General features: G+C 47.3%; 1 protein-coding gene across 1 annotated transcript in view; it reads right to left on the bottom strand.

The window, feature by feature from the left end:
- GTF2E2 (general transcription factor IIE subunit 2) overlaps positions 1–11019 on the bottom strand; it is a 69027-nt gene extending 58008 nt beyond the window's left edge. Inside the window, exons 1-2 of the mRNA XM_056116791.1 lie at positions 10998–11019; positions 2928–3103 (exon numbers count right to left, since the gene is read on the bottom strand). Coding sequence (XP_055972766.1) covers positions 2928–3099 — 172 coding nt within the window. The 5' untranslated portion in view covers positions 3100–3103; positions 10998–11019. The remainder of the gene's footprint in view (positions 1–2927; positions 3104–10997) is intronic.
- Positions 11020–27343: the final 16324 nt, after the last annotated feature.

Here is a 27343-nt window from a genome sequence, read left to right as displayed (position 1 = left end):
TAGAGAAAGTACCAAATTTTCTCTCCCCCGGCCAGAAGGCAAAACAGCCATTCGAGCCCTTTGAGCTAATACTCAAAGCCCCACAAAAAATTGTATTTTCAACCTATAACAAAAGGAAAACTGAATAACCACACACAAACGGATTCATTTTAGGGGCTGGAGAGACAGAGCAGGAAAGGTATTTGCCTTGGTCCCCCCGGAGTAATCCCTGAGCATAGATTAAGAATTACTGAGCACAGTTGAGTGTGGGGTCCCCCAAAACAAAACAAAAAGATTAATTCAGACCTTATACAGTTACAAAAAGCATCCACTGACATCATCACAGAACCAAAGCTATAAACCAAAGCTATAAACCTGGTTTGGTTTTTTCGGGGCTTTTGTTTGTTTTTGCAGCAAGAGATCAAACCAAGGCTTCATTGATGTGAAACTTCTAAAACTTTTCATTGTTGTTATTTTGGCTCTGGGCCACACTGGGCAGTGCTCAGAGCTCAAAGGCTATTTCTGGGTCAGGAGGGACCCCTGGAGGTGCTCCGGGGACTATGTGGTACCAAGCCTCTAACCAAGGTTGCAGCCACCACAACCGTATGCAAGACAAGTACCTGGGGGCTGGAGTTATAGCACAGCAAGGAGGGCGCTTGCCTTGCATGTAGCCGACTCGGGTAGATTCCCAGCATCCCATATGGTACCTCCTGAGCACCATCAGGAGTAATTCCTGAGCACAAAGCCAGGAGTAGTAACCCCTGAGCATCGCCAGGTATGACCCAAAAGCAAAAAAAAAAAAAAAAAAAGACAAGTACCTGAATTCCTATACTCTCTCTCCAGCAAATTTTCATGACCATTAAGTATAAGGATTTTTTAAGGTATTTTACTGAGAGTACAAGTGACATTAAATCAAAGAATTGCATACAGAATATAAAGAACTCTTACAAATCAAAACAAACAAACAAAAGGCTCTCCAGTCTCTCATGGGGTCAGGAAAGGTGATCTCCCCCAATCTCCCTGTTCTTCCGTAGCCTGGCAGTCACATCCATGAACTGTCTCTGGAGCCATATAAACTCATTAATGGACATGATCCAGAGACTCACAACTATATCTCAGAAGACAGCAAGAAGCTGCAGAGATGCCTCTGAAGCCTGTGCCAGGCTGAGTCTAACTGGAAAACACAAAAATCCTTACACACTTTCTTCTCAGGAAACTTTTTTGATCATTTTTAGCAGATTATTCTTAACAAGCAATACAAAATAAATTATTTAGGGCCTGCTATTGGGACAAACTTGGGTGGTGGTTGGGAAAATTCAAAATAAAGTAGTGGAAAGATGTAATGGTGGTGGGAATGGTATTGAATATTGAATGTAACAAATTATTATTAACTTATAAAAATTAATTTAAATTTTAAAAAAATAAGCAAACTAAAGAAGAGGCTGAATTTCTAGGTAAATTTTACCCATAAAATCTATGGGAAAGGGGGCTGAAGTGATACCACAATGGCTAGGGCATTTGACTTGCACGCTGCCAACCTGGGTTTAATCCCCGACATCTCCTATGGTTCCTGGAGCACCACCAGGAGTAATTCCAGAGTGCAGGGAGTAACCCCTGAGCATTGCCTGATGTGACCCCCCCCAACCCCCAAAAAATCCCAAAAAATATCTATGGGAAAGTTAGGGCTTAAAATTTATGATGGAGATTGGGGGTAAAGGGAGAGAATTGGTCCCCTAGGAGATGATTAGACTCTTAGAAATCGAATCATCCTGAAATTAGAGACCAGAGGCTAAAGGGTGGAGCGTGCTGGACAGAGAGTCATTTAAAAATGTATGTCTTTGTTCTAGGTAAATGGGAAGAGCAAAAAGTAATTCTCATGAAGCTGCTTCTTATTATTAGCCTTTAACTCAAAAGAACCCTTTTGGGGCGGGAGTGGGGAGCTCAGTGCCTGAGCATCTGCACTGCAAGGCCCAGGGTTCAGTCCCCCTTACCATCATGCACTGAGGCCAATCCCTTGGGTCCCACGGTTTGTGCCTGGCCATTCTAGACTCTGTGATTCAGAACCACAAGCAATTCTGGCCACATGTATAGCCAAGCGTATGAGAGCAGCACAGCTGAGATGTGTGGCCCCCAAGAGCAATGCCAGATGTGTGCAAGCACCCCTCCTGAGGGAGTTCAGGGACCAGAGAGAGTACAGCGGGTAAGGTGTTCGCCTTGCACACAGCTGACCTGTGTTGGATCCCTGGTACCCAATATGGTCCCCCAAGCTTGCCAGAAGTAATTCAGAAAACTAAAAATAAGTAGAAACAAAGTGGTGACCAAAATAAAGAGAAAGACCATGGAACGGGAAAAAAAAAAATTTACCCAATACCCATCAGATAAGGGTTAATATCCGGGATATATAAGACACTGACTAATTTTGTTTCTGAAAGGAGTGGGTCAGCCAAATACATCTGGGAACCTCAGACTGGAGAAACTGTACAAGGCATAGATGCTTGCCTTACACATAGCCAGCCCAGGTTCAGTCCCTGGAATCACATATGGGCCCAAGCACTGGCAGGACCAGGAGAGATTCCTGAGCCCAGAGACAGAAGGAAGCCCTGGGTGTAACCAAAAAAGGCTGTTGTTTTTTAATTTGGGCACCGAAACTAGAGCAACAGTACATAGGGTAGGGCTGTTGCCTTGCATACAGCCAACCTGAGTTCAATCCTAAGTATTACATAGGGTCCCTAAGAGTGATCACTAAGCCCAGAGCCAGGAGGAAGCAATGAACACAGCCAGCTGTGGCCAAAAATAAATAAATAAATAAATAAAAATTTAAAAAAAAAAAACAGATTGGAAACCTCTTTGCTTAACATAAACCAATATGAATATAAAACCGAAAAATGTGCATGGCTAAATGGTTTTCTGAAAAATAGAAACGAAACCATTAAGTCAGTTTTACTAACCAGAATTTTGCTTAGAGCCTGATGAACCTCCATGTTCTAGTTTTGCTTTCTTCTTCTTTGATGATGATGATGACGATGATGAGCTAGCAGTTACTGATCTTTTTTCAACAACAGGAGTGGAAAGAGCTCGTTTTTTGAATAGCTCCCGTTCTCTCAGCAGGCTCGGATCCATAATGCTGGAAAAAAAAAATTAAATCTCTTTTTAAAAATAGGGTTCAAGTTACTCAAACCTATATTCGAAATCCACAAATTTCAGTTACTTCCTACAAACTTTAAATTAGTTTTCTGCTGCATGTATTTATTCACTTATTCACAGGGCAGAGGTGAATGACAACAGTCACAAGGAGGAGGGATTAATTTAGTATAATGTATCAATTGCTATGCTGGGGACTAGTCAAGAGAAATCAACTTATTCTCTACAGTTCCAGACCTAAGTAGTTCCAGGTCAAGTAGGCCTAAATGAGGGCCAACAGTTAAATATGCCCAGATTTGTCACTGTATTACTCCAAGGTATATACAGCATAATGATATGCAGTATTTATAAAGTGATATAATTACACTGGGCTGGAGCGATAGCACAGCGGGTAGGGTGTTTGCCTTGCACACAGCCAACCTTCGACAAACCGAGTTCGATTCCTGTGCCCCTCTCGGAGAGCCGGGCAAGCTACCGAGAGAGTTATCTCGCCCGCATGGCAAAGCCTGGCAAGCTACCCGTGACGTATTCGATATGCCAAACACAGTAACAACAAGTCTCATGATGGAGACGTTACGGGACCCGCTGGAGCAAAAATCGAAGAATGAGAGGACAGTGATACAGTGATACATGATTTGCTATGGTCAGCCTATTACATACCCCAAATGTATGTATCTACTAACTGTAAGGCTGAACATTTTGACCACCCTCCCCGGTATCCCCCTCTTCTGATAATTATCAATCTATCCTCTGTTATCTATGAATTTGACTTAGTTTCGTTCTAATTGTAGTTAAGGAAATTCCACAGTTTTCCACAGTGACTGTACAAATTTAAATTCCCATTAAGAGTTCATGAGGATTTTTTGTTTGCAAAGGGGTAGGGAGCTTGTGGTTATTGCCTGGTTGTGCCTCAGGACCTACTCCTGGGTCTGCGCTCAGCAATCACTCCTGATGTGGCTTGGGGAAATCATACGCAGCACAGGGATCGAATTCGGGTCTGCCCCATGCAAAGCAAGTACCCAACCTGCTATACGATCTCTCCAGTCCAAATACTTCTTTTCATTCACATCCCTGCTAGCACCCCTTATGTCTCATCTTTAGGAGGTTAGCCATTCCGGCACGTGTCAGGTGATGTCTCACTGTGATCTCACTTGCAATTCCCTGTTGATTCGTGACGTCGGTTACCTTTTCGGATACCTGCTGGCCAACTCTTTCTGGGAAAAATATCTTCAGTTCCTCTGCCCATTTTTCAGTTGGACTGCTACTTTGCTCCTGACTTTAATGTATTGTTATTCTGAATATTAACCCACTGTGAGATGATCTGCAAATATTTTCTCCCAGTTTTTGCGCAGTTGTGTATTTCCTCTGCTCTACCCTTGCTTCTGGGGACAAGCCCCAAAACAAAGTTGCCTACAACCAATATCATGGAGCTCATTACACCGATCTGTTGTTCTACAGGCATTATGGTTTCATGTATTAGTTCAAGTCATTATTTCCATTTGAGTTGACTTCTGTGTGTGGAGTGAGATAAGGGTCCGTTTTTCAATACATCTTTTACTGAAGAGACGATCATTTCCCCATTGAATGTTCTCAGTTCCTCTGTTATAAATTGAGGATGCACAGATTTATCTGAGTTTTCTACTCTTCCACTGATCTGCACTGTTAGCTTTTTATGTCAGTAGCAGATCACAGGTTTCTCTGGGGAAAAAATGTGTATGACACTGTTTGAAACAGAAAGTCTGATACCTGCAGCTTTGTTCTCTCTCAAGACTACTTTGGTAATTCAGGGCGTTTTGTGGTTAAGTCACATGAGGGAAACCAGTTCCCACACAGGAATTGCTCTTCTGGTTCTTTTTCCTTGAGAAAAAGGTGAAAAACTTAGGACTCTGTGCTGTCTCTGAATCACTGGCATCTCAGGGGAGCCCTGGAGATCTGGAGATCTCTGGCTTCATTGCCACCGATTCAGCTGCTGAGGTCCCGAACCAAGTATGTATTCTCCAGAGTCATCAGTTTCTCACTTCAGGCACAGTAGGGTATGCTGCCCAAAGATCCTTTCTCACTCTGGGCAGATTAGAGAGTCTGCTGCCTAAACATCAGCAGGAAGCCAACCTAAGGCAGAGCCAGGAAGTTCCCCAGCACAGGGCACTCACCTTACACTAATGACTGGCAGCTAGCACACAATGCTATGTTCAGTGTCATGAGGTTGTTTCACAAGTTTAAATGGGTTGTGACTCAGCAATAAAGCACTTGTCTTGCACGTGTGAGGCCGAGTGTAAAGCCCTGGCACCACACACACACACAATTAAATTATTTTCTTCCACCGGATAGTAGAAACTACTGGGTGTTGAATTTTCTAGATTACAGTATTAATGGTTCTGGTTCAGTGTTTTCATATTAACACTATTTGAACTTGAGCAATACCATAAGTTTTTTTAATTAATACATAATCATAGAGGTTCCCGAGCAAATCGACGAACAACGGGATGACAGTGCTACACTTTAATAAAGTGGAATTAGAAACAAAGAGCAAAGTGCATAACCAAGAAATAATTCATACTTCTCTGTTTTAAAGAGAAGTGATTGGTTCAAAGGGTTAGAGTCCATGCCTTGTGAGCTGTCTGCACTATAGCATTGTTCTCCCATTGTTCATCGATTTGCTTGAGTGGGCACCAGTAATGTCTTCATTGTGAGATTTGTTGTTACTGTTTTTGGCATATTGAATACGCCACAGAGAGCTTGCCAAGCTCTCCGAAAGGAATGGAGGAATCGAACCCGGGTCGGCCACATACAAGGCAAACACCCTACCTGCTGTGCTATCGCCAGCCTTGTGAGCTAGGGACCCCAAATTCAATTCCTGACACCACATAGCATGCCAGCATCTCCAACATGCCCGTCTGGTCAGCAGCAGCACTGGGGACAACAAGCACACACAAGTATCACCGAGTGCCACCTCAACTCCAAGCAACCCTCCTCGTGCCCAAAAAAAAAAAAAAAACAGCCACTGGAATTCTAATATAGATTATAATGAATCTAGATTTTGCAGAGTAAACCTGTAAGAACATTGGAGTAATATTAATTCTTCCAATCCCTAGCAACAAAATCTTCCTATTTGTATTGTTTTCCATTTCTTTCATCAATGTCTTAGTTTTCAGTGTAGAAACCATTACTTTCCTTGATTAAATCTGTTCCTAACTATTTTATTCTTGATTCAATTGTAAGTAGGGTTTTTTTCTTATTTTCTCCTTAAAAAACTTAGTATATACAGAAGAAATTATAGATGAGAAGGGTTAGGAAATGGCTCAGTGGCTAAAGCACTGCATGGTTGTGAATCCACACCCCCAAAGCTACTCACATCAATAAGCACAATCCTGGCATTTCTGTGGTCTGAGATCCCCAATGCCTCAAATAAGTTCTGGCTGCACCAGGGCCAGGTCTGGCAATAAGATGTGTTTTCGGGGTCAGTGATAGTACGTTTGCCCTGCACAAGGCCAACCCAGGTTTGATCCCCAGCATCCCAGACCGTAGGTTCCCCACACCTGCCAGGAGTGATCTCTGACACAAAACCAGGAATAAGCCCTGAGCACCGCTGGGTTTGACCCAAAAAAACAAAAAAACAAAAACAAAAAAAGATGTATGAACACCACAGCCAAGAGTAGTGAATACGATAGTGTCTGTTGAATATGATAGTGTGTTGATAACATGGACATACTGAATTAAATACTAAAATTAACACTTCTAGGGCAGGATAATAGCACAACAGGTAAGATGTTTGCCGTGCTTTTGAGCAACCCGGGCTCAATTTCTAGGACCCCATATGGGCACTCCCAGGTCACTCTCAGGAGTCACTCCTTCTAGTCCATGGATGAACTTGCAGTGCCAGGGGTCAAACCCAGGACTCCTGCATACAAAGCATGCCCACTGAGTTCCCTCTCCAGTCCTATCTGTTTACTGAACAGTGCTGCTCTAAAAACTCCATCAAGATCAATAAGCAACTTCCAAGGAAGACTGGTCAAGTCTGAGAACTCCAAAGCCTTCGTGGACTGGGGGGGCAGGAGAATTATCCTTTCTGCCTGAAGGTACAGAAGCCTGAAGTCACACCAACAGCCTGACTTAGAAACAGCCCCGCTCTACAACAGAACCTCATCAAACTACCAAGCTGCCAAACTGTCCCAGATCTATAGTTCCTGGGCACCTCAAAATTTCATCATACTCTCAGTCCAGTAGGAATCACAGCAAAGCTGACTAGAAAGTTCCACAGAAGACCTGAGTACCAAAGTCATCGGTCTGCAGTGCTGGCTAAACAACTGCTGAGAGCCGGCAGCCCCCATAAAAAGTAGGATCACAGCAAAGCTGACTGGAAAGTTTCACAAAAGACCTGAGTACCAAAACCCATCAGTTTGCAGTGCAGGCTAAACACTGAGAGTCGGCAGCCCCCTAAAAAGTACCAAGGGGCGGGAGAGAGTACAGTCAGTAGGACTTGCACACGCTTTGCACTAGGCAAACGGTTTGATCTTCAGCATCGCATAAGGTCCCCTGAGTAATGCCAGGAATGATTCCTGAGTACAATGCCAGGTGTTAGCTCTGAGCACCGCCAGGTATGCCCAAAAACCAAAAAAGAAAAATACAAGAAAATAAATTGGTTTTGAAAAAGATATATATGGGGGTAAAGGTAAAGGCCCTCCCGTTGATCATCGATTTGCTCGAGCGGGCCCAGTAACGTCTCCATTGCAGACTTTGTTGTTACTGTGTCTGGCATATCGAATACTCTCGGTAGCTTGCCGGGCTCTCCGAGAGGGGCGGAGGAATCGAACTCGGGTCGGCCATGTTGGCCGCGTGCAAGGCAAACGCCCTACCTGCTGTGTATGGGGGTATGGTGCCGCCAGCAGGTCAATTTGTACCTGTGAGGCGAGTGCATCAGCAGCCTGATAGCGCCTTCAGACTTCCAGATACCCTAAAATTGCTGCTGTGACTTTGGCCAGACCCCAAAAACTTGGGCAAAGTTTACCAAGAAAGTAAGTGGCCAAAAGTTAGGTATGTGGGAGACACACCCACAAACCACCTCGGGCTCAGCTATATAATTGGAGGTGTGGCCTCTCTGGTTCCTGATCAAAATGCTTAACGGCCATGATCCCAGAGAATCAGAAACAAATCTCAAAACCCAACGGCTTTTGGAAGAAATGCGTTCGGTCCCTGCAGTATGTTACCGGTGCCAGGCCACCCCAGGTGGGAATAGGTTTCGTGCCTTGCCTGTTCCCCCTGGCGGCTCGGTGACCTGTATCCTCCAGCGGCCACTGGACAATCAGGTTTCGGCCCACAGTGATGAGACAGGAGGGGCCTCACGGGATGGGGGCGGAGCTGGCTCTTTCCTCCCCACCCCAACCAGACCATGAGTCGCTGTCCACAAACAGCCTCTCTGGCTCCTGATCAAGCTGCTTAATGGCCATGATCCCAGAGACTCAAAACAAATCTCGAAACCCAGCGGCTTTTGGCAGAAATGTGTCCGGACCCCGCAGTAGGTCACTGTCATTGGGCCATCCCAGGGGGGAAAGGGTGCTGTCCCTCCGCCTGCTCCCCCTTGGGGGCTGGAAGGCCACCATATGCCATAGGCGACTGGACAGTCAAGTTTGGGCCCGCAGTGACGAGACACACGGGGTCTCATGGGATGGGGGTGGAGCCGGCCCTTTCCTCCCTATCCCAATGAGACACCGAGTCGCACCCACAAACAGCCTCTCTGGCTCATGATCAAGCCGTTTAATGGCCATGATCCCAGAGACTCAAACAAATCTCAAAACCGAGCGGCTTTTGGCAGAAGTGCGTCCGGTCCCTGCAGTAGGTTACCAGCGCTGGGCCAACCCTGGTGGGAATAGGTTTTGTGCCTTGGCCTGTTCCCCCTGGTGGCCCAGTGGCCATCATCCTCCAGAGGCCACTGGACAGTCAGGTTTGGGCCTGCAGTGATGAGACACGCAGGGCCTCATGGGCTGGGGCCGACCCTTTCCTCCCCATCCCAATGAGACCCCAAGTCACTGCCCACTAACGGCCTTTCTGGCTCCTGATCAAGCTGCTTAACGGCCATGATCCCAGAGACTCAGAAACAAATCTCGGAACCCAGCAGGTTTTGTCAGAAATCCCTCCAGATTTAAGTGTTAAAATTTCAGAATTTCATAACCGCATGACCACTACTGCAGCCATGTGACATCATATGTTATTCATAACCAGCAATAGAACACAGATTGTCTACTGCTGCCTTTTCAGCATATCTGAGTGTTGGGGTAAAATCCCAAATAATAATGGTGGCTCTGGCGTCAAAATACTGAATGTGATCAAAGCAGAGAGAGAGTAATGTGGAAATCATCTGCCCCACAGGTAGGGGGAGGGTGTGCAACGGGGGTATCCTGGGGATTTGGTTGGTGGAGAATGGGCCCTGGTGAAGGTACGGGTGTTTCATTGCATGATCGAGACTTAAACCCGAAAGTTTTGTAACTGGTCTCACAGTGATCCAATAAATAAAATCATAAAAAGTGAAAAAGAAATATATATAAACATAAATATATTTTTAAAAAAACACGTTATATCGGGATCTAGAAGCCAGCAGCCAGTGTTGGCGGCGGGGTACAAGTCACGAGGACCTGAAAAGAACAAAGCCATCTGATGGGGGGCTGAAAAAATGACGTGTGAACGGAAACGTCCAGGTCCTCTGTTTATCTCCAGCTTGTAAACGTGCGGCCCGCAGTGGACTCGCACCTTGTAAGGGCGGGTCCTGAAGCCGGGCTCCCGACCGCGCTTCCACAGCTCCAATCAAGTCTGGGCTCACAAAGACCTCGACCACGTCCTCACAGCTCGTCCCAAGCTCTGACCCCGGTGTCTATTTTCATCACTGGAATCTGCTGGGAGGCTCCTGGTGACCGCCACGCACGGCTCCAGGTCCCCGGGCCGGGCTGCACGCGTGCATCTTGGCGCCCAAGCCGGGGGCACCTGCTCCCCGCGGCCACCAAAGCCCGCGTGGAGCTTCACGTCTGTCCCCCCAGCACGGGGCCGAGCTTCACAGGTGTCGCCCCCCTGCCCCCCAGCACGGGGCTGAGCTTCCGGGTCGGGCAGGACCGGGCAGTCCAGGGCCACAGCGCCAGCGCCGCTTTCGGGGGGGGGGGGGGGGGGGGGGGGGGCGCGCGACCTCCCGGCCTCGGGCACGGGCACTGGGGCAGGCGGGGGTCTCGTCCAGACGCCCGGGCCGCCCGCCCGGGCCGCCCACCACGGCCGCCCCCCGCCCCGCCCCCACGCTCACCGTCCCCTCAGCTGCGCGCCTGCAGGCGGCCCCGAGACCCCCTGGGGCCGGGCTGACCGGGCCGGGAGACCCCGAGGGCCGGGCTGACCGGGGGGTCCCGCACTCACGCCACCTGGAGACCCTGAGGGCCGAGCTGAGGGGGGTCCCGGACTCACGCGGCCTGGAGACCCTGAGGGTCGGGCTGACGGGGGTCCCGGACTCACGCGGCCTGGAGACCCCGAGGCCGGGCTGAGGGGGGTCCCGGACTCACGCGGCCTGGAGACCCTGAGGGTCGGGCTGACGGGGGTCCCGGACTCACGCGGCTTGGAGACCCTGAGGGTCGGGCTGACGGGGGTCCCGGACTCACGCGGCTTGGAGACCCTGAGGGTCGGGCTGACGGGGGTCCCGGACTCACGCGGCTTGGAGACCCCGAGGCCGGGCTGAGGGGGGTCCCGGACTCACGCGGCCCGGACACTCTGAGGCGCCAGGCTGACCCGCGGCCCCGCCTCAGCCCCGAGGGGCTCGCGCGCCCCCGGCCGAGAACCGCCGCCCCGACCCCCCGCGGCCCCGGAGGCGGCGGGGATGTGGGGGGGTCGCCGCAGGCGGACGCAGCGCCTACCTGAGCCGAGGCCGCCGTCGCCGCCTTCCGGAGCGCCCGCCCGCCGCCGGCTCGGCTCTCGGCGCGGACGGCGGCCACCGGGCCCGGGGAAGCCGCCGCCGCCGCCGCCGCCACTTCCGGACCAGGACGCGGCGCTCGCTCCCAGCAGCCCCCGCGGCGCCTCGGCCGCCCGCAGCGCGCCTGCGCCGTCACGTGGCCCGCCGGGCGGGGGGGGCGGGGGCGGGGCCTCTGTCGGCTGGGGCGTCCCGTTTCTATGACAACCGGAAGGGCCGGCCGCGGATGCGGAGGCGGGCGGCGATCCCCTAGGAGCAGCGCCGAGAAATCTGTCCTTTGCAGACTTGGCGAGCCCGTAGGTGCTCCTGCGTTGTGCTTCAGGACATTTAATCCAAAGGCCGACGAAGTTTTTTCTTTTTTCTCTTTTTTTTTTTCCACAACGCGATTTTTCAACAAGTAGTATAGGTCGATCGTGACTTGACAACCAATGCCAGTCGCCAGTGGCTAAACCTCAGAGAGCATCGCTCCAGCTCGCTATAGCGAGAGGGGAAATTAGGGCCGCAGGAAGCTAAATGGGCTGCTCAAAACCAGCTACCAAAGGCAGCCCTGATGTGAAACCCGGTTTGGGTATTCCAAATAAATTGCTTGCTTGCTTGCTTTTCTTTTTCTTTCTTTCTCTTTCTTTCTTTCTTTCTTTCTTTATTTCTTTCTTTCTTTCTTCCTCTCTTTTTAATAGCTCTTTCAACCACACCTGTGAACTCTCTTGGAAAGGATTTCAGATGCAGAAGCATCTAGAAATAAAGCAAGGTGGGGCTGGAGCAATAGCACAGCGGGCAGGGCGTTTGCCTTGCATGCGGCTGACCCGGGTTCGATTCCCAGCATCCCATATTGTCCCCCAGTACCGCCAAGAGTAATTCCTCAGTGCAGAGCCAGGAATAGCCCCTGTGGTGTGACCCAAAAAGAAAAAAAAATAGAAATAAAGCAAGGGAAAAGATCACCAACTTTGCCTAAGTACTGCAATATACTGAAGCAAGTCAGATTCCCTGCAATTTATCTTTTCTGTAAAACAACAATGCAGCCAGAATTCAACCTATAACTGCCGTCTAACCGCTTTGTACTGGCTATTCCTCACATTATAACCAATGTCTTGGTTTTCTCATCTGAGAAATGGGAATAGCTATACTACCACTGCCACAAAGGGCTGCTTGCAAGAGACTACTGTGAAGATTGAATGATTGAAAAGATTGATACACTAAACTTATTTGATACAGAAATAACCTGAAAAGATCATTGATTTGGTGACTGTTGGGGAGCCACACCCAGCAGTGCTCAGCTTCTAACCCCTGGTTTTGTGGCCAGAAATAACCCCTGGCCACTCAGGAATGCTCAGGGAACCATAACTGGTGCCAATGATCAACCAGGGTTGACCAAAAGGGCAGCATGCAAGGCAAGTCACTATTTCTCCAGTCCTTTTTTTATAATAAGTTGTCTTTTGTTTAATAAACTTCATTCTAGAGGACTTTGTAATAAACCCATTGTGGTTCACTTAACAACCTCAGGAATGTAACTTCATTAGATTAACAGTTAAGGCCCAGAATTTTAACAAACTGGTTAAAAAAAAAAAAAAGAAAAAAGATAACAAAAAAATACCTATGAGGTGGGACCAGGATATGACCGAAATGAGGTAGCACTGAATTTCATTTGTGGCACCTAATGGCCCCCAGGTATACCCACCAGTATAATGCTCTCCTGAAAAATGCTGACAGTGATCCCTATTTTAAAAATAAAAACCTCAATATGTACCGAGGCTTCAGTAGCAAGGATGCTTCTAGTCGTCAGCCCCTCCTCCCAAAGACCTTTCCAGCCCTGGCTCCAGAGTAACCATGGCGATGCTCAAAAATGTGGGTATGGAGCCAGAGCCTGGAGTACAGAGGATAGAGGCACTTGCCTTGCACGTGCCCGACTTGGGTTTGATGTGTGACATCCCATATGGTCCCCCGAGCACCGTGAGGAGTAATTCCTGAGTGCAGCGCTAGGAGTCAACCCTGAGCATTGCCGAATGTGACCCAAAAGCTTAAAAAAAAATGCAGATATGTTGGAGAAGATGTAGCAGGGCTCGGTGGAGTGAGCTACCCAGTCTCTGGAGAAATACAAAATAGAGAAGATCATTGCATTCCACAATAGAAAAGAGTATGACAAGGGTCAGAGTGATAGTACAGTGGGTAGGACGTTTGCCTTGCAAGCGGGGACCCAGATTTCAATCCCTGGCACCCCATATGATTCCCCAAGCCCTCCCGGACTGATCTCTGAGCGCAGAACCAGGAGTAAGCTATGAGCACTGCCGGTGTGACCCCCCTCCCAAAATAGGAGTTTGACAAGAAGTACAATGTGAGTTCACAAAATACATGAGTGCTGCAATGCATGCTTTTGGTGGCCCAGTGGCCTCCTGCCCTCCCTGGGCCTCTCCAGCAGAAAGACCGAGAGACGGGAGCCACGGCATGATGGGGAAAGTGGTCCGTGTAATGCAGAGCTGCTAGCATACTTATAGAATGCTTATAGAAGGGGGGTTGAGGTAAGGACATAGGTATGATTGATTATTTACAGAGATAAAACATTTAGCAGAGGTAATTCTCTTGGGGAGATTAACTCAAGGAGACACTCTGTCTCCCAGGGACATCTGCATTGCTTTTGTCTTTCCTTCTAGTTGTATATATTAAACAATTAAGTTTACTTCTCATCAATACCTGCAGTTTTTTTGACAAACATAGTAAAAGGCAAAGACCCCAAAACTTAGTTCTCTGGACTCTGAGAGAAAGCAGGCTTTTACCATAAATCCCAGACTATGTCTCCTAAAAAGAAGACCACACCCTCTACAAGATCATTGTGGGTGATTTTAATGCCAAGATAGGACCGAGAAGATCAGCCGAAAAACTCTACATCGGGACGCATGGCCTAGAATGGAACGAACAGGGTGAGAGACTGTCTGAGTTCACCATATCACCCAAGACCATCCATGGTAACTCACAGTTCCAGAAGGCCGAATCTAAACGTTGGACATGGGAGTCTCCCGGTGGACGGTTCACAACAAAATAGACCACATCATATTCAATCGACGGTTTTGCCTGACTGATGTCGCTGTTGTCCCAAAATTCCAAACAGGATCATACCACTGTCTCCTTCATGAAAAATTCTACTTCACAGAGCGGGAAGAAAGGGCTGCAAAGTTTAAGAAGAGAACTCTCAGAACGACCACCAACTGGGAGCTCTTTGGCACTATTGCGACAACATGGGAAGATGCCATTGTTGACAACATTGACGAGGAATACGATCAACTGGTTCAGCACCTCCATGATTGTGTGAGGAACGCCAAGAGAGATAGCCACAAAAAAAAAGCCTGTCTTCGAAATCTCTTGAGCTTATTCGCCAACGTGGTTTGGCGCATGCCTCAGGCAACTGCAAGCTAACGTCTGAGCTTGCAAAGCAGTGCAGAGATGCGATCAAGGAAGACGTCAAAGAGAGAAGAGCAGAAGTGCTGGTAGATGTGGCAGAAGCCAGGAAAAGCATTTGTAACGCCCACCTGTCCTTTGCCAACTACAAGACCAAGATAACTGCCCCCCCCCCCGACATCCTGATGGATCTTCCAGAAGGGCAATGGAGAACATTATCCATGACTTGTACTCAGATGTCTTCGATAGCCACGTCCACCTGCCCATATATCAAATTCCTCAGGATGGATATGTTGTTCCCAATGTTCTCCCTTCTGAAATCCGACACGCCATCTCGTCAGTAAAGAAAGGAACAGCAGCCGGCCCAGACAAAGTCAGACCTGAACACCTGAAGAACCTGCCGTCAGTACTCATCAATACACTGGCTCAGCTCTTCACACGCTACCTGTCTGAATGCAAGGTTCCGTCCCAATGGAAAACCAGCAGGACTGTACTACTGTACAAGAAGGGAGACATCCACGACATTGACAACTATCGCCCGATCTGCCTATTGTCTGTCATCTACAAGCTGTTCACTTGAGTCATCCTGAATAGGATTGGCAGAACACTAGATGAAGGAGAACCATGCAAGCAAGCCGGGTTCCACAAAGGATTGCAGCACCATCGACCATATCCACACGATAACCAAGCTCATTGAGGTTTCTCGGGAGTTCAAGATGCCACTCTGTTTAACGTTCATTGATTTAAAGAAGGCCTTTGATTCTGTTGAGACTGAAGCGGTCATTGAAGCCCTAGCCAATCAGGGCATTCAAGCCCAGTACATCAGGATCCTCCGTGAGCTGTATTGCGGATTCACTACCAGGATCTCACCATTCTACAAAGAGGTGATCATTGATGTCAAGAGAGGGGTTCGGCAGGGTGATACCATTTCACCGAAACTCTTCAGTGCCATCCTCGAGAACATCATGCGACGACTGGAATGGGAAGGAATGGGAGTGAAGATAGATGGTCGGCAACGACACCACCTCCGCTTTGCTGATGACATTGTTTTAATAACACCAAACATCAGCCAAGCGGCACAAATGCTGGCCAACTTTGACCGTGAGTGTGGAAAGGTAGGACTACAGCTGAATCTTACGAAGACAATGTTTATGAGAAACAGCCTCGTTCCTGATGCTCCATTCGCTCTCAACGGAACGACCATCTCTGAATGCGACAGTTATGTGTACCTAGGTCGAGAAGTCAACATGACGAATGACCTGGCACCTGAGTTGCGCAGGAGGAAGAGAGCAGCTTGGAACGCCCTCAAGAGTGCTGAAGAAATAGCTAAGAGGATGAAGAACCTCCGGCTTCAGGCACATCTCTTTGATTCCACTGTTCTTCCTGCATTAACATACGCCTCAGAGACCTGGGCCCTACGAAAAAACAGGATGAGAACGGGTCTTCCAAAGAGGAATTGAAAGAGCTATGCTTGGAGTATCACGTTTCACTCAAATGAGAGAAAGAATCTGGAGTTCTGACCTCCGTCAGGGACGCTGTCTCGTTTGCCAAGGCGTCAAAAATCAGATGGGCTGGACATGTAATGAGATTTGGAGACGACCACTGGACTAGAGCCATTACCGACTGGATTCCACGGGATGTCAAAAGACCACATGGCCGCCCACCTACCAGATGGTCAGATTACTTCATTAAGATCATGAACGATCAGTTTGAGGCTCTTCATGTTCCCAGAGTGAACAGATGCCATTGGGCTACACTAGCATGCAACAGGGACAAATGGAGACGTTACTGGCGCCCGCTCGAGCAAATCGCGATTAAAGGGAAGTCAAGTGATCAAGGGATCAAGTGATCAAGTCTCCTACGGTCAGTTCAGCTTGTTCTTTCCCATGGGGAGTCTGTCTCTTAAGTCATAGTAGCTTGCGTCAAGACCATGCATTTATGCTTTCTAGACTGTCCCTTTCAATGCCGGGATAGTTTTATCACTTGCCCCAGGTCCATCCCAGTTCCATGGGAGGAATTCCCTTTTGTGGTGTTAGGAGCTACAGCAACTGAAGCCTGAGTCAAGTAATTATGATGGATTCTCAGGACTCTGCGCAAGGCTGTTTCCACTTGGGGAGCCCCAGTGGAGGAGCAGGCGGGAGCCCTCCCCGCCCCAAGGGACCCAGCCCGGGCAGCTGACCTCCACTGCGCAACCACCGCCACGCTCCAGGCCACATTCCGGACCACATCATGGGACACTTCCTACTCTTTGTCCATAATTACCACACCATGTTTGATGGCGTTCAGACAGTAGGCAACAGATCATAGAGAGAAATATATATGTATATATGCCTCTCAGAGAGCCCGGCAAGCTACCGAGAGTGTCCCGCCCACACTAGCAGAGCCTGGCAAGCTACCCGTGTCATATTTGATATGCCAAAATCAGTAACTATAACGGGTCTCATTCCCCTGACCCTGAAAGACCCTTCAATCGTTTGGAAAGATGAGTAAGGAGAGGCTGCTAAAATCTCAAGGCTGGGACAAATAGAGATGTTACTGGTGCCCGCTGAAGTAAATTGATGAACAACAGGATGACAGTGATATAGTGTAGATATACTTCAGGGGTAGATATATTTCAGAGTCAATCAACTCCCAAATATTAGGAGCATAGCATTAACAGTCTTTCTGTGTTTAACTGAAGAACATTGCTCTACAGTAAAATATAAAAAGGCCATAGGGAAAATAGAAAAGCAAGTAATTCACTACAAATACAAAATCCAGAATTACCAGAAAGTTTTTACTAGAAGTAACCAAGACTGACTTGGGAAACTATGACAATGAGAGGTAAAACTCAAAGGAAAAGTTAAAGATAAACTTTAACTAAATTAGGGATGCTAGCAACTGCACGGCAAACTTCTCTGGGAGGAAGAAAAGGGAAAATTCACTGATGAAGTCTAACACACTTAGGGTTAATATCCAACGGTACAATCCCACCTGGCACTGCACTGTGGGGAGGAACTTGGGGAATTTTGTGAACAGTTGGCCACGCTTCTGTTCAAGTGTGGTTAGGAACCAGGGCTGGGCCACTCCCAGTGATCCATTTAAAAACAAGAATTGCAGGGGCTGGAACTATAGCACAGCATTTGGGGCGTTTGCCTTGCACTTGGCCGACCCGGGTTCAATTCCTAGCATCCCGTATAGGTCCCCTGAGCACCACCAGGAGTAATTCTTGAGTGCAGAGCCAGGAATAACCCCTGTGCGTTGCTGGGTGTGACCCAAAAAGCAAATTTTAAAAATCAATTAAATTAAAAAATTAAAACAAGGACTGCAGCCTAAATTCCATATACCCAGAGACTGAAATCTTCAGCCTTGCCTAATTAGAACACCTCAATCTCTGAACCTTTCTCGTGTTGTTTTGTACAGGGCATAATCTCTGTACTGATTTGTTGTGGTTATAAAATGAGTTGCCATCACTCCTGTGTCTGTGCTTACTCCTGGCATGCTTGTGGGACCATTTGTGTTGTCAGGGATCAAACTTGGGTCAGCAGCAAGCACCCTACCCACTGCTTCATATCTCTGGCTCCAGCTCTGCCTTTTAGAATTCCCAGTGCCACAACCAAGTGGCAAATCTCTGGTGTACTGTAGCCAAGTGTGTGTGGCCTCTGGTCACGGCAACATGAACAAAGGGAAAGGAAGAGGATGAGGGATGTGACTCATCGGGAAATGCCTTGCATGCATGAAACCCAAGTCCAATTCCAGCACCCCCAACACGCACACACACACACACACACACACACACACACACACACACACACACAATCCAAAGGTTATTGACCAGGAATGTGACAATGTCAAAGCACCTGTGTGTACATATGAGCTCCTGGGTCCCATCTCTGACACTAATAATAATTAAAAAGGCTTGAAAGGGCATTGCTATCTGTATTGCAAACCCTAAAAGAAAAGAGAGAGAGAGAGAGAGAGAGAGAGAGAGAGAGAAAATGTCTTCCATAGAGACGGATGGGGGGGCAGAGGGAATGGAAACTGGGGACATTGGTGGTGGGAAATGTGTGCACTGGTGGAGGGATGGATGTTGGAATATTGTATGACTGAAGCCCAACCATGAACAGCTTGTTAACTGTGTATCTCACAATGATTCAATTTTTTTTTAAAAAAAAGGCCAAGGAAACTATAGAACAATAAATTTTAAGCACTGTGAAAATTTTTAAGTAAAAGGATACTGCTGAATTGGAGATAGCTCAGGGGCAGAGTGCTTGCCCTCCACACAGAAGACCCTGGGCTCAAGCCATGGTATGGCTGGATAAGAGATTCCCATGATTCATAGGTCAGACACAAGATAGAATTGGGTTAATATCAGGAAACAGCATGGGTACCGTGGATTACAAAATGAAATTTACTTTCACATAGACATAGGAGGACATGAGAGGTCAGAATAGTGTCGCAGCCCAAGGAAAGGAGAAACAGTTTCAAATACACAGAAAATCACTACGGAATATCAAAAGAAACTCAATTTCTGGCTGGCAGAAAGCCTGGGTAGAAATGCTGCCAATCCTGTACTGCAAACCATAATACACAAAAGGAAAAGGAGAGAGAGAGAAGAAGAAGAAATGTGCCTCCCATGGAGGGAGGTTGGGGGTGGGGAGGGTGGGGTGTTGGGGGGTGATGGCAGAGAAGCAGGGGACATTGGTGGTAGGAAATATACACTGGTGGAGGGATGGGTGCTGGATCATTGTATGACTGAAACCCAACTGTGAACAGTTTTATAACGGTCTATCTCATGAACATTCAATTTAAAAAATTTTAATTAGAAAAAAAGTAATGTGGAGTTTGTGCTCAATTCAATCAGCTTAATCAATGGCTAAATAAATAGTAGTGCTCCTACATTTGAAAAGAAAAGAAAGAAAGAAAGAAAGAAAGAAAGAAAGAAAGAAAGAAAGGCTGCTAAGTCTCTCGACAGTATTTGGAACTGTGAGTACCAATGATGGAGTTATCTGTAAAGGAAGGTTGTCAGGATGCTTTGTTCTCAAGTGTTTCTGCAAACACACAGAGCCTCTGTCTACCTGGATCTTAACCTTCAAGACTCCAGCCTGGATGGCTATCCTAAAACCTGACACCACAAAAATAAAATAGTAACAGTAATCTGGGGCTGGAGAAGGAGCTCAGTGACCTGAGTGCAGGCTTTGCATATAGGAGGGCCTGGCTCCATCCCCAGCACTGCACAGTCCCCTGTGCACAGTTGGGAACATATTTCTAAGCACGCCGCTTATGAACCAAAAATTACTCGAATGATAAAGAGAACCAGAGAGATAGTGCAGGCATTAATATGCTTGCATTTCATTCAGTCAATCCTCATTCAATCCCCAGCACCACTTATGGTCTGTTTAGCATTACCAGCAATGATCTCTGAGCACAGAGTCAGGAGTAAGCCTTGAACACAATGGGGTGTGACCCAAAACTGCCTCCCCCTGGCCCCAAAATTCTTCTCCCCTGACCTATCTTCCCTCCACCCAAACTGAAAAAAAAAGGTCAATATAATGAAAAATTCCCAGGATGTGTATTCCAACTCAGTTCTAACTAAATTCCAACTTAGTGTATTAACATTTTTCTATTTCAAGAATAGTAAAATAGGTATCATGTAAAATTTTCCATTTCAACCATTTGAAGCTGTCCACCTAAGTAACATTAACTACATTCACAACACTGTGCAGTCATTATCACAACTTCCAAAATTCTCATCACAGGGCTGGAGCAATAGCACAGCGGGTATGGCGTTTGCCTTGCACACGACCGACCCAGGTTCAATTCCCAGCATCCTGTATGGTACTTCAAGCACTGCCAGGAGTAATTCCTGAATGCAGAGCCAGGAGTAACCCCTGTACATCGCCGGGTGTGACCACCACCACACACACACACACAAAAAATCTCATCACACAAACTCTGCTTATTAAACATTAATTCCCAAGCTTCAGACTCTGTTCTCTACAGTCCCTGAGAACCTCTTGATTTATTTGTCTCGTTTGTTTTGGGCCCCACCCAGTGCTGTTTAGGGATTATTCCTGGTTCTATGCTCAAAAGTGAGCCCTCTCAGTGCTCAGGAGCCGTGTCGGGGGTTGGGGATTCAAACCAGGGTTGGGTGGATGCCAGGCAAGTGCTTCAATCCCTGCATTCTCTCTTCAATTTTCTGGCGACTTCTAATCTACTTTGAAGTTTTCTGAATTTGCTCTAGTTCTAGATATTTGATTTATGTGAAATAATACAATTTCTTTTTGTGTCTATAGCTTACTTTGACTCTTAGAATCTTTTCAAATTTCACCCTTGTGGTAACTCATGTCTGAATTTCATTTTTATGATTTAGTCTAATTTGACATTTCATTATTTTACATTTTATTCATGGAAGTGGAAATTTGAGTTAAGGCAAATGAATTTACTGCTTCTTCCTTCTTTCTTCCATATGACAGTTCCTCTGATTGAGATACTGACATTCTGAAAATAGCAAATAAAGCAAAGCAGTGTTCTAACCCATAATAATGAAAGTAAATGCTTTGCTAAACACACATTCTGGATTTTAGCACCATCAATAGCTTCTTCTCATTTGGAGCTTTTTGCTTTTGTTGAGAGGTCACACCGGGTAGTGCTCAGTTTATTTCAGGCTCAATGCTTCGAGATCACTCCAGGCAGCACTGAGGATGGAACCCAAACTTCCTGCACGCAAAGCAAGTGCTCACCCTGCTGTAGTATCTCTTCAGCCCTCCATGGGAGCCTTTACCTGCCTCTGACATAGTCTACCCACGCCTGACATGATTTTCCACCACCCTGCTTCTTCCTCAAACATTCATCCATTATGCTTTCCTACTACTCATCGTAGTTCTCAAACTGGAACCCTATAATTAATCTAATAATCAAGGGATTAGCAAGAGAAAAACAAACAGAAACGGATTAGTGTTATACCTCCACACAAGTGAAGTACCTAGAGCTGAGTAATTCAAAGTGGTTAGAGCTTGGGCTTAAAAGCAAGCATTTTAACAGAAGAGCAATAAGGCTTTGGAGAAGTCACAAGATTTTGAGAGAAAAAAGGGAATTTCCAAGGGATTGGAGAAATAGTACTCATCCACGAGTGAATCTGTTGAAAACTCAGGTATTCGGGTTTTGTGACTGAAATCTCCAGGCTCGCCCGAAGTCAGGAATGGATGACCTTTTCCCATCTCCCTGTTCTTCTGGGAGCCTAGCAGTCATGCCCACGAACTACCTCTGTTGCCACATAAGCTCATTAATGGACGTGATCCAGAGACTCACAAATAAATCTCAGAAGAGAGCAACAAGCTGCAGAGATGCCCCTGGACCCTGCGCCAGGCTGAGTCTCACTGGAACACGACTATATTCACACGCTTTCTTCTCAGGAAACTTTTTTGATCATTTTTAGTAGATTATTTATAATAAGCAATACAAAATAAGTTATTTCTGCCTGCTATTGGGGCAAACTTGGTGGTGGTTGGGGAAAATTCAAAATAATGATGGTGGAAAGGTGTAACGTGGGATCGGTGTTGATATTGAATGTAATAAATTATTGTTAACAATTTTATAAAAAATTAATTGAAATTTTAAAAAATAAGCAAGTAGAAAAGAGGCTGGATTTCTAGGTAAATTTTACCCATAAAATCTATGGGAAAAGGGGCTGGAGTGATACCACAGTGGCTAGGGCATTTGACTTGCACACCGCCAACCTGGGTTTAATCCCCGGCACCCCCTATGGTTCCTGGAGCACCACCAGGAGTAATTCCTGAGAGGGGCTGGAGTGATAGTACAGTGGACAGAGTGTTTGCCATGTACATGGCTGACCCAGGTTCAATTCCCGGCATCCCATATAGTTCCCTGAGCACCACCAGGGGTGATTTCTAAGTACAGAGCCAGAAGTAACCTTTGAATATCTCAAGGTGTAGCCCCAAAAGAAAGAAAGGGAGGGAGAGAAAGAGAGAGAGAAAAAAAGGAAAAAAGAAAGAAAGAAAGAAAGAAAGAAAGAAAGAGAAACATTGCTTTTTCTGTAATAACTTGGTAGATCTGAACTATTTTTGAGTACTTGAACTTGATCTCTGACTTCTTTTTCAGACACTGTGTTACCCCACTTTGTGTGTTTATTTTTGGGAGTTCCCCAAATAGTGTGCAGGGGATGGGAAGGATGGGCTACTCCCTGTGATCCAAGGGAACTCCAAGGGTGGTCAGAAGACCATGCAGTGCTGGAATCAAACTTAGTGCTTCTCCATGTCAGGTTCTGATTCTTTGAGGTCTCCTGGCCTGAGTAACTGTGTGTGTGCAGAGGGGACGCAGGGCCTGGCATGCAAGGTAAACATTGCTAGGTCACATCTAGGCTACATGATAGAGGTATGGCCTGCATTTCAATGTCAACCCCTTCCAGGCAATGTTCTGACTCATGCCAGTCACCCCCACATCACATCCTCACCCCCCAAAAAAACTCGGATTCAGTTTTCCTCTTAGAAGTCATCTCATTCACTCAACAACACTAAGCTGCTGGGAAACACAGATGAGTAACACAAACTTCCTCCCCTGTTGGACCTTCTGTCTGGGGAAAGATACATACACGTATACACTGGTGGACATAGATACAGGCAAAATGCATGTGTGTCTGCATAAATATAAAGGTCATATTATACTTTTTAATGCATCTGTGAAATTTAAATGATTTTTTTATCATAATAGGCACTATGAAGAAAAATAAAATACGGGGAGAGGAAATGACAGGATCTGGGGCCAGAGAAATATTTCAGTGGGTCTGCAAACCTGCTTTGCATGCAGGAGACCCAGGTTCAATTCCCAACACCACACAGCCAGTGAGCACTGCTGGGTGTGGACCACCCAGCACATGGAAAAGAAAACAGGGTCAGCGACGGTGTTTCTGATGAAAGGACAGTTGAGCATGGAGCCGAGTTAAGAGGTGAGGTGATGGGGCTGGAGCGATAGTACAGCGGGTAGGGCATTTGCCTTGCACATGGCCGACCTGGGTTCAATTCCCGCATCTCATATGGCCCCCTGAGCACTGCCAGGGGTAATTCCTGGGCGCAGAGCCAGGAGTGACCCCTGTGCATTGCCGGGTGTGACCCAAAAAGAAAAAAAAAAAGAGGTGAGGTGAACTAAATAAATACTGAAGAAAGAACCTTCATTTACTTTTCCATTTTTTTTTATTTGGGGGTTTGGGGGCCACACCTGGTGGTGCTCAGGCCTTACTGCTGGCTCTGTGCTCAGGGATCATTCCTGGCAGTACTCAGGGACCATCTGGGATCCAGGACTCAAACCCGAGTCAGCTGCATGCAGAGCAAGCGCCCTACCCCACTGTACCATCACTCCAGAGCTTCTCATGTGCAGGCAAGTGCCTGGTGAGCCGCACTCCCTATATCTGGAAAGAGCTTTGGGGGGCAAAGCAATTTGTGCTTTCTAAGGAACGGAAGGCACGTGGAGCAAATCTTACAGAGCCTGGCAACGATGCTCAGGATGCTTATGTAAAGGTAGCATCTAGGATGACTCCAAAGCGCTGCCTGAGTAACTGCGGGAGCGATGGGCCATTTACCGACACGTGGAGCACTGTGGAAGCAGGGTTGTCGGAGCACACTGTATCTTGGTCCATGAAACCAGCAATGCCTATCCGACACCTAGGTGGCGCTGCTGAGCAGGCAGTTAGCAGCTTGCACCAGACAGGTATTCACAGCCAGAAACTCATCAGCCCTTCTAGCCAGTGAGGAAGATAAAGAAAAGTTCAAAACCTCAGTTCTAGGAGCTCAAGAGAGATCCACCAAACAGTCTGAGGAAGCGCCAGCAGAGGAGAAAGCACGCCAGGAGAGAGGTGTCCTGGAGACTAATTTAAAGATAAGCCCGCCTGTCTTCCCTCCCTTCCTCCACCCCTCCCTTCTTCCTCTCCTTCTCTCTCTTTTCCCAGCTCCCGGAAGAGAACAGTGCAGAGTCTCCTGCCCCCGCGCCTGGCTGTCCTCCCCAGGGCCTCTTGGAGGGGCCAGGTTGAGTTTCGCTCCCCGCCCCGAGCAGAGAGCCAGCAGCCAAAGACCTCCAGAACCAGCCACCACCATGCTGAGACCACTCTCCACATGCATGAAGGTACCGGCAGAGGAACAAAGGCAAGCGGGTCCCGGGGCTGAGATTTCCAAGACTGCTCGAATCGGGGCTGAGTATCCTCCACCCAGATCCTCCATCTTCCAGTAGGCAGGGGTCACACCCACCAACTGGCCCCCTGGCACCATGTAATCCCATCAACGGCCAAGACTCAGAGACTATAAAACCCAGCTCCTGGAAGCGACATCTTATCATCTCTTTCCTACTTTGGACAACCTGGCAGGCTACCGAATGTCACCTGCCCACACGTCAGAGTCTGGCAAACTCCCCGCGGCGTACCCAATATGCCAAATACCAGTAACAATGATGGGTCTCATTCTCCTGACCCTGAAAGAGCCTTGAATATGGCACTTTTTAAAATCTCAGGGCTAGGACGAAGGAGACGTTACTGGGGCCCACTCGAGGCAATCAACAGCTGAACAACAGGATGATCATGATCGTGATCGTGATCCCTTCTTTCTGCCAAGGATCAGCTCAGGGCTTCGAACAGGCTGGTCAGATGCTCCACAACCTTAGGTCCTCTCCTAACCTAGGAAAGGTTAGGAGATGCCTAGATCACCCTTGACGCCAGAGTACAGGGAGGAGAAGGGCAGAGAAAGAAGGAACTCGGGGTCGGGGAGAGAGACTGAGAGCAAGGGGAGCAGCGGTTAAGGGGATCCAGTCCATCAGTGGTGTGTGGAGTGTAACAGCTAAATATCCAGAGCACAGAGTCAACAAGAGACCCAGATTCAACAAGCAGAATTTAAAATGTGCTGGAAACACTGTGTGTGATGCTGTGAACGAAGATGGCACTGTGTGTGGGGGGAGGAGGGGGACGGTGCTGGAACACTGCATGGAACACTGCGTGTCTAATACTCCACTGGGATTAACTTTGAAAATCATGGTGCTTTAATTTTTTTTAATGAAAAAAATTTTTTCTTTTGTTTTTTTTTTGGGGGGGGCCATACCTGGTGATACTCAGGGGTTACTCCTGGCTCAGCACTCAGGAATTACTCCTGGAGGTGCTCAGGGGACCATTTGGAATATCAGGGATTGAACCCAGGTTGACCGAATGCAAGGGGTGGGCGTCATCCTCATGCTTACAGCTTCATTCTTCCTACTTCTCTCTTATGGCATAGTTTTATCTCCTTGCTCTCCTTACAGCTTCATTCTCCTGCAGTGGAGTCGCTTCTTCCCCTCCCTCCCCAGCACGGTCATGGCTCCAGAGACACAGAAACCAATCTCGTAATTATCTGGCTCTCGGTGTAAATACCGCCAGGCTTAATAAGTAAAATATCAGAAATCCAAATTCTACAGCATAGAAACCATGAAGGGTGAGGGTACACACAGGTGGGGTTGAACATTGTCATAACAACAACCAGGTGTACAGCCCCTCCTTCAGAAGTTCTTCTAGGAGATCAACTCAGGAACAAAATCTCATCTGGGGGTTCAGCATTCCATATTAGTAGGAGATCCACTCAAGGGTAGGATCCCATTTAGGGTGTATTGCTTCTCCTTTCCTCAGCTAGTAATCCATTTAAACAATCACATTGAAGACTAATATTTCTTCATTTTGTATGAACACAGTAAGAGATATATTAAGCTTAAAGAGTGGCTCTTGGGTTGGAGTGATAGCAGATCGGGTAGGGCGTTTGCCTTGCATGCAGCCGACCCGGGTTCGATTCCCAGCATCCCATATGGTCCCCTGAGCACCGCCAGGAGTAATTCTTGAGTGCAGAGCCAGGAGTAACCCCTGTGCACCGCCAGGTGTGACCCTAAAAGCAAAAAAAAAAAAAAAAAGAGTGGCTCTTGAGTTGCCCCTCCACGAGCTGCTCTCCGGCACGGCCATGGCTCCAGAAGCACAAGGACTTAATGCAGAGCCCAGCAGCTTGCGGCAGAAAAGTGAATGGACTATGTGTTAATCCACAGTACCATGCCTGCCTGGAAGGGAAGGGGTGTTGCTCCCTTCCGCCTCTTTCCCCCTGGGCAGCAAGATGGCGGCCGCCTCAGAGCTTTTTGGAAAGCCAGGTATGAGCAGGCGGTGATGGGACAACTGAAACCTCATGGGAAGGGGAGCGTTCCCGGCTTGTCCTTCACACCCTACCGAGGTCACAAGTTGCCCCCCACGAGCGGCTCTCCAGCACGGTCATGACTCCAGAGCCACAGAAACCAATCTCGTAATTATCTGGCTCTCAGCATAAATACCTCCAGGCTTAATAAGTAAAATATCAGAAATCCAAAATCGCGCGGCCACTATTGCGGCTGCGCGACATCATATGGTTCTCATAACTAACTGTAGAAAACAAATGATTTCACAATGCCTTTTCAGCAGTTCTGATTGTTGGGTGTAAACTCTAAACAATAATGGTGCATCTTTTGTCAACATAATGAACGTAATCAAAGTAGATAAGAGTGTTAAATAGAATTCATCTGCCTCACAGGCATTGGGAGAGGTGGGAGGCGGGGTATACTGGGGTTCTTGGTGGTGAAAAATAAGTACTGGCGAAGGGAAAGGTGTTTGATCATTGCATGACTGAGACTTAAACCTGAAAGCTTTGTAACTTTTCCCACAGTGATTCAATAAATAAATTTAAAAAAAAAAAGAGTGGCTCATCCTGGGAATATCTCGCTAAATATCCCAGACCACAGTCCTCAGGCCAGGTCAGTCTTTCCTAACCCCAGCAGGGTCCTTATTCAGTTACTTCTTTTTGAGTCATGACAGAGTTTGTTATATGACAGTGCTCTTAACTTATTATAGCTTGTCCCTTTTTGATGCCAGGATAACTTACAGTTTGACCG

The sequence above is a fragment of the Sorex fumeus genome, unplaced genomic scaffold (assembly GCF_029834395.1).
Source record: "Sorex fumeus unplaced genomic scaffold, SorFum_2.1 ptg000033l, whole genome shotgun sequence".
In the NCBI taxonomy this organism is placed as follows: Eukaryota; Metazoa; Chordata; class Mammalia; order Eulipotyphla; family Soricidae; genus Sorex; species Sorex fumeus.
This window is presented reverse-complemented; position numbering and strand designations above follow the sequence as displayed.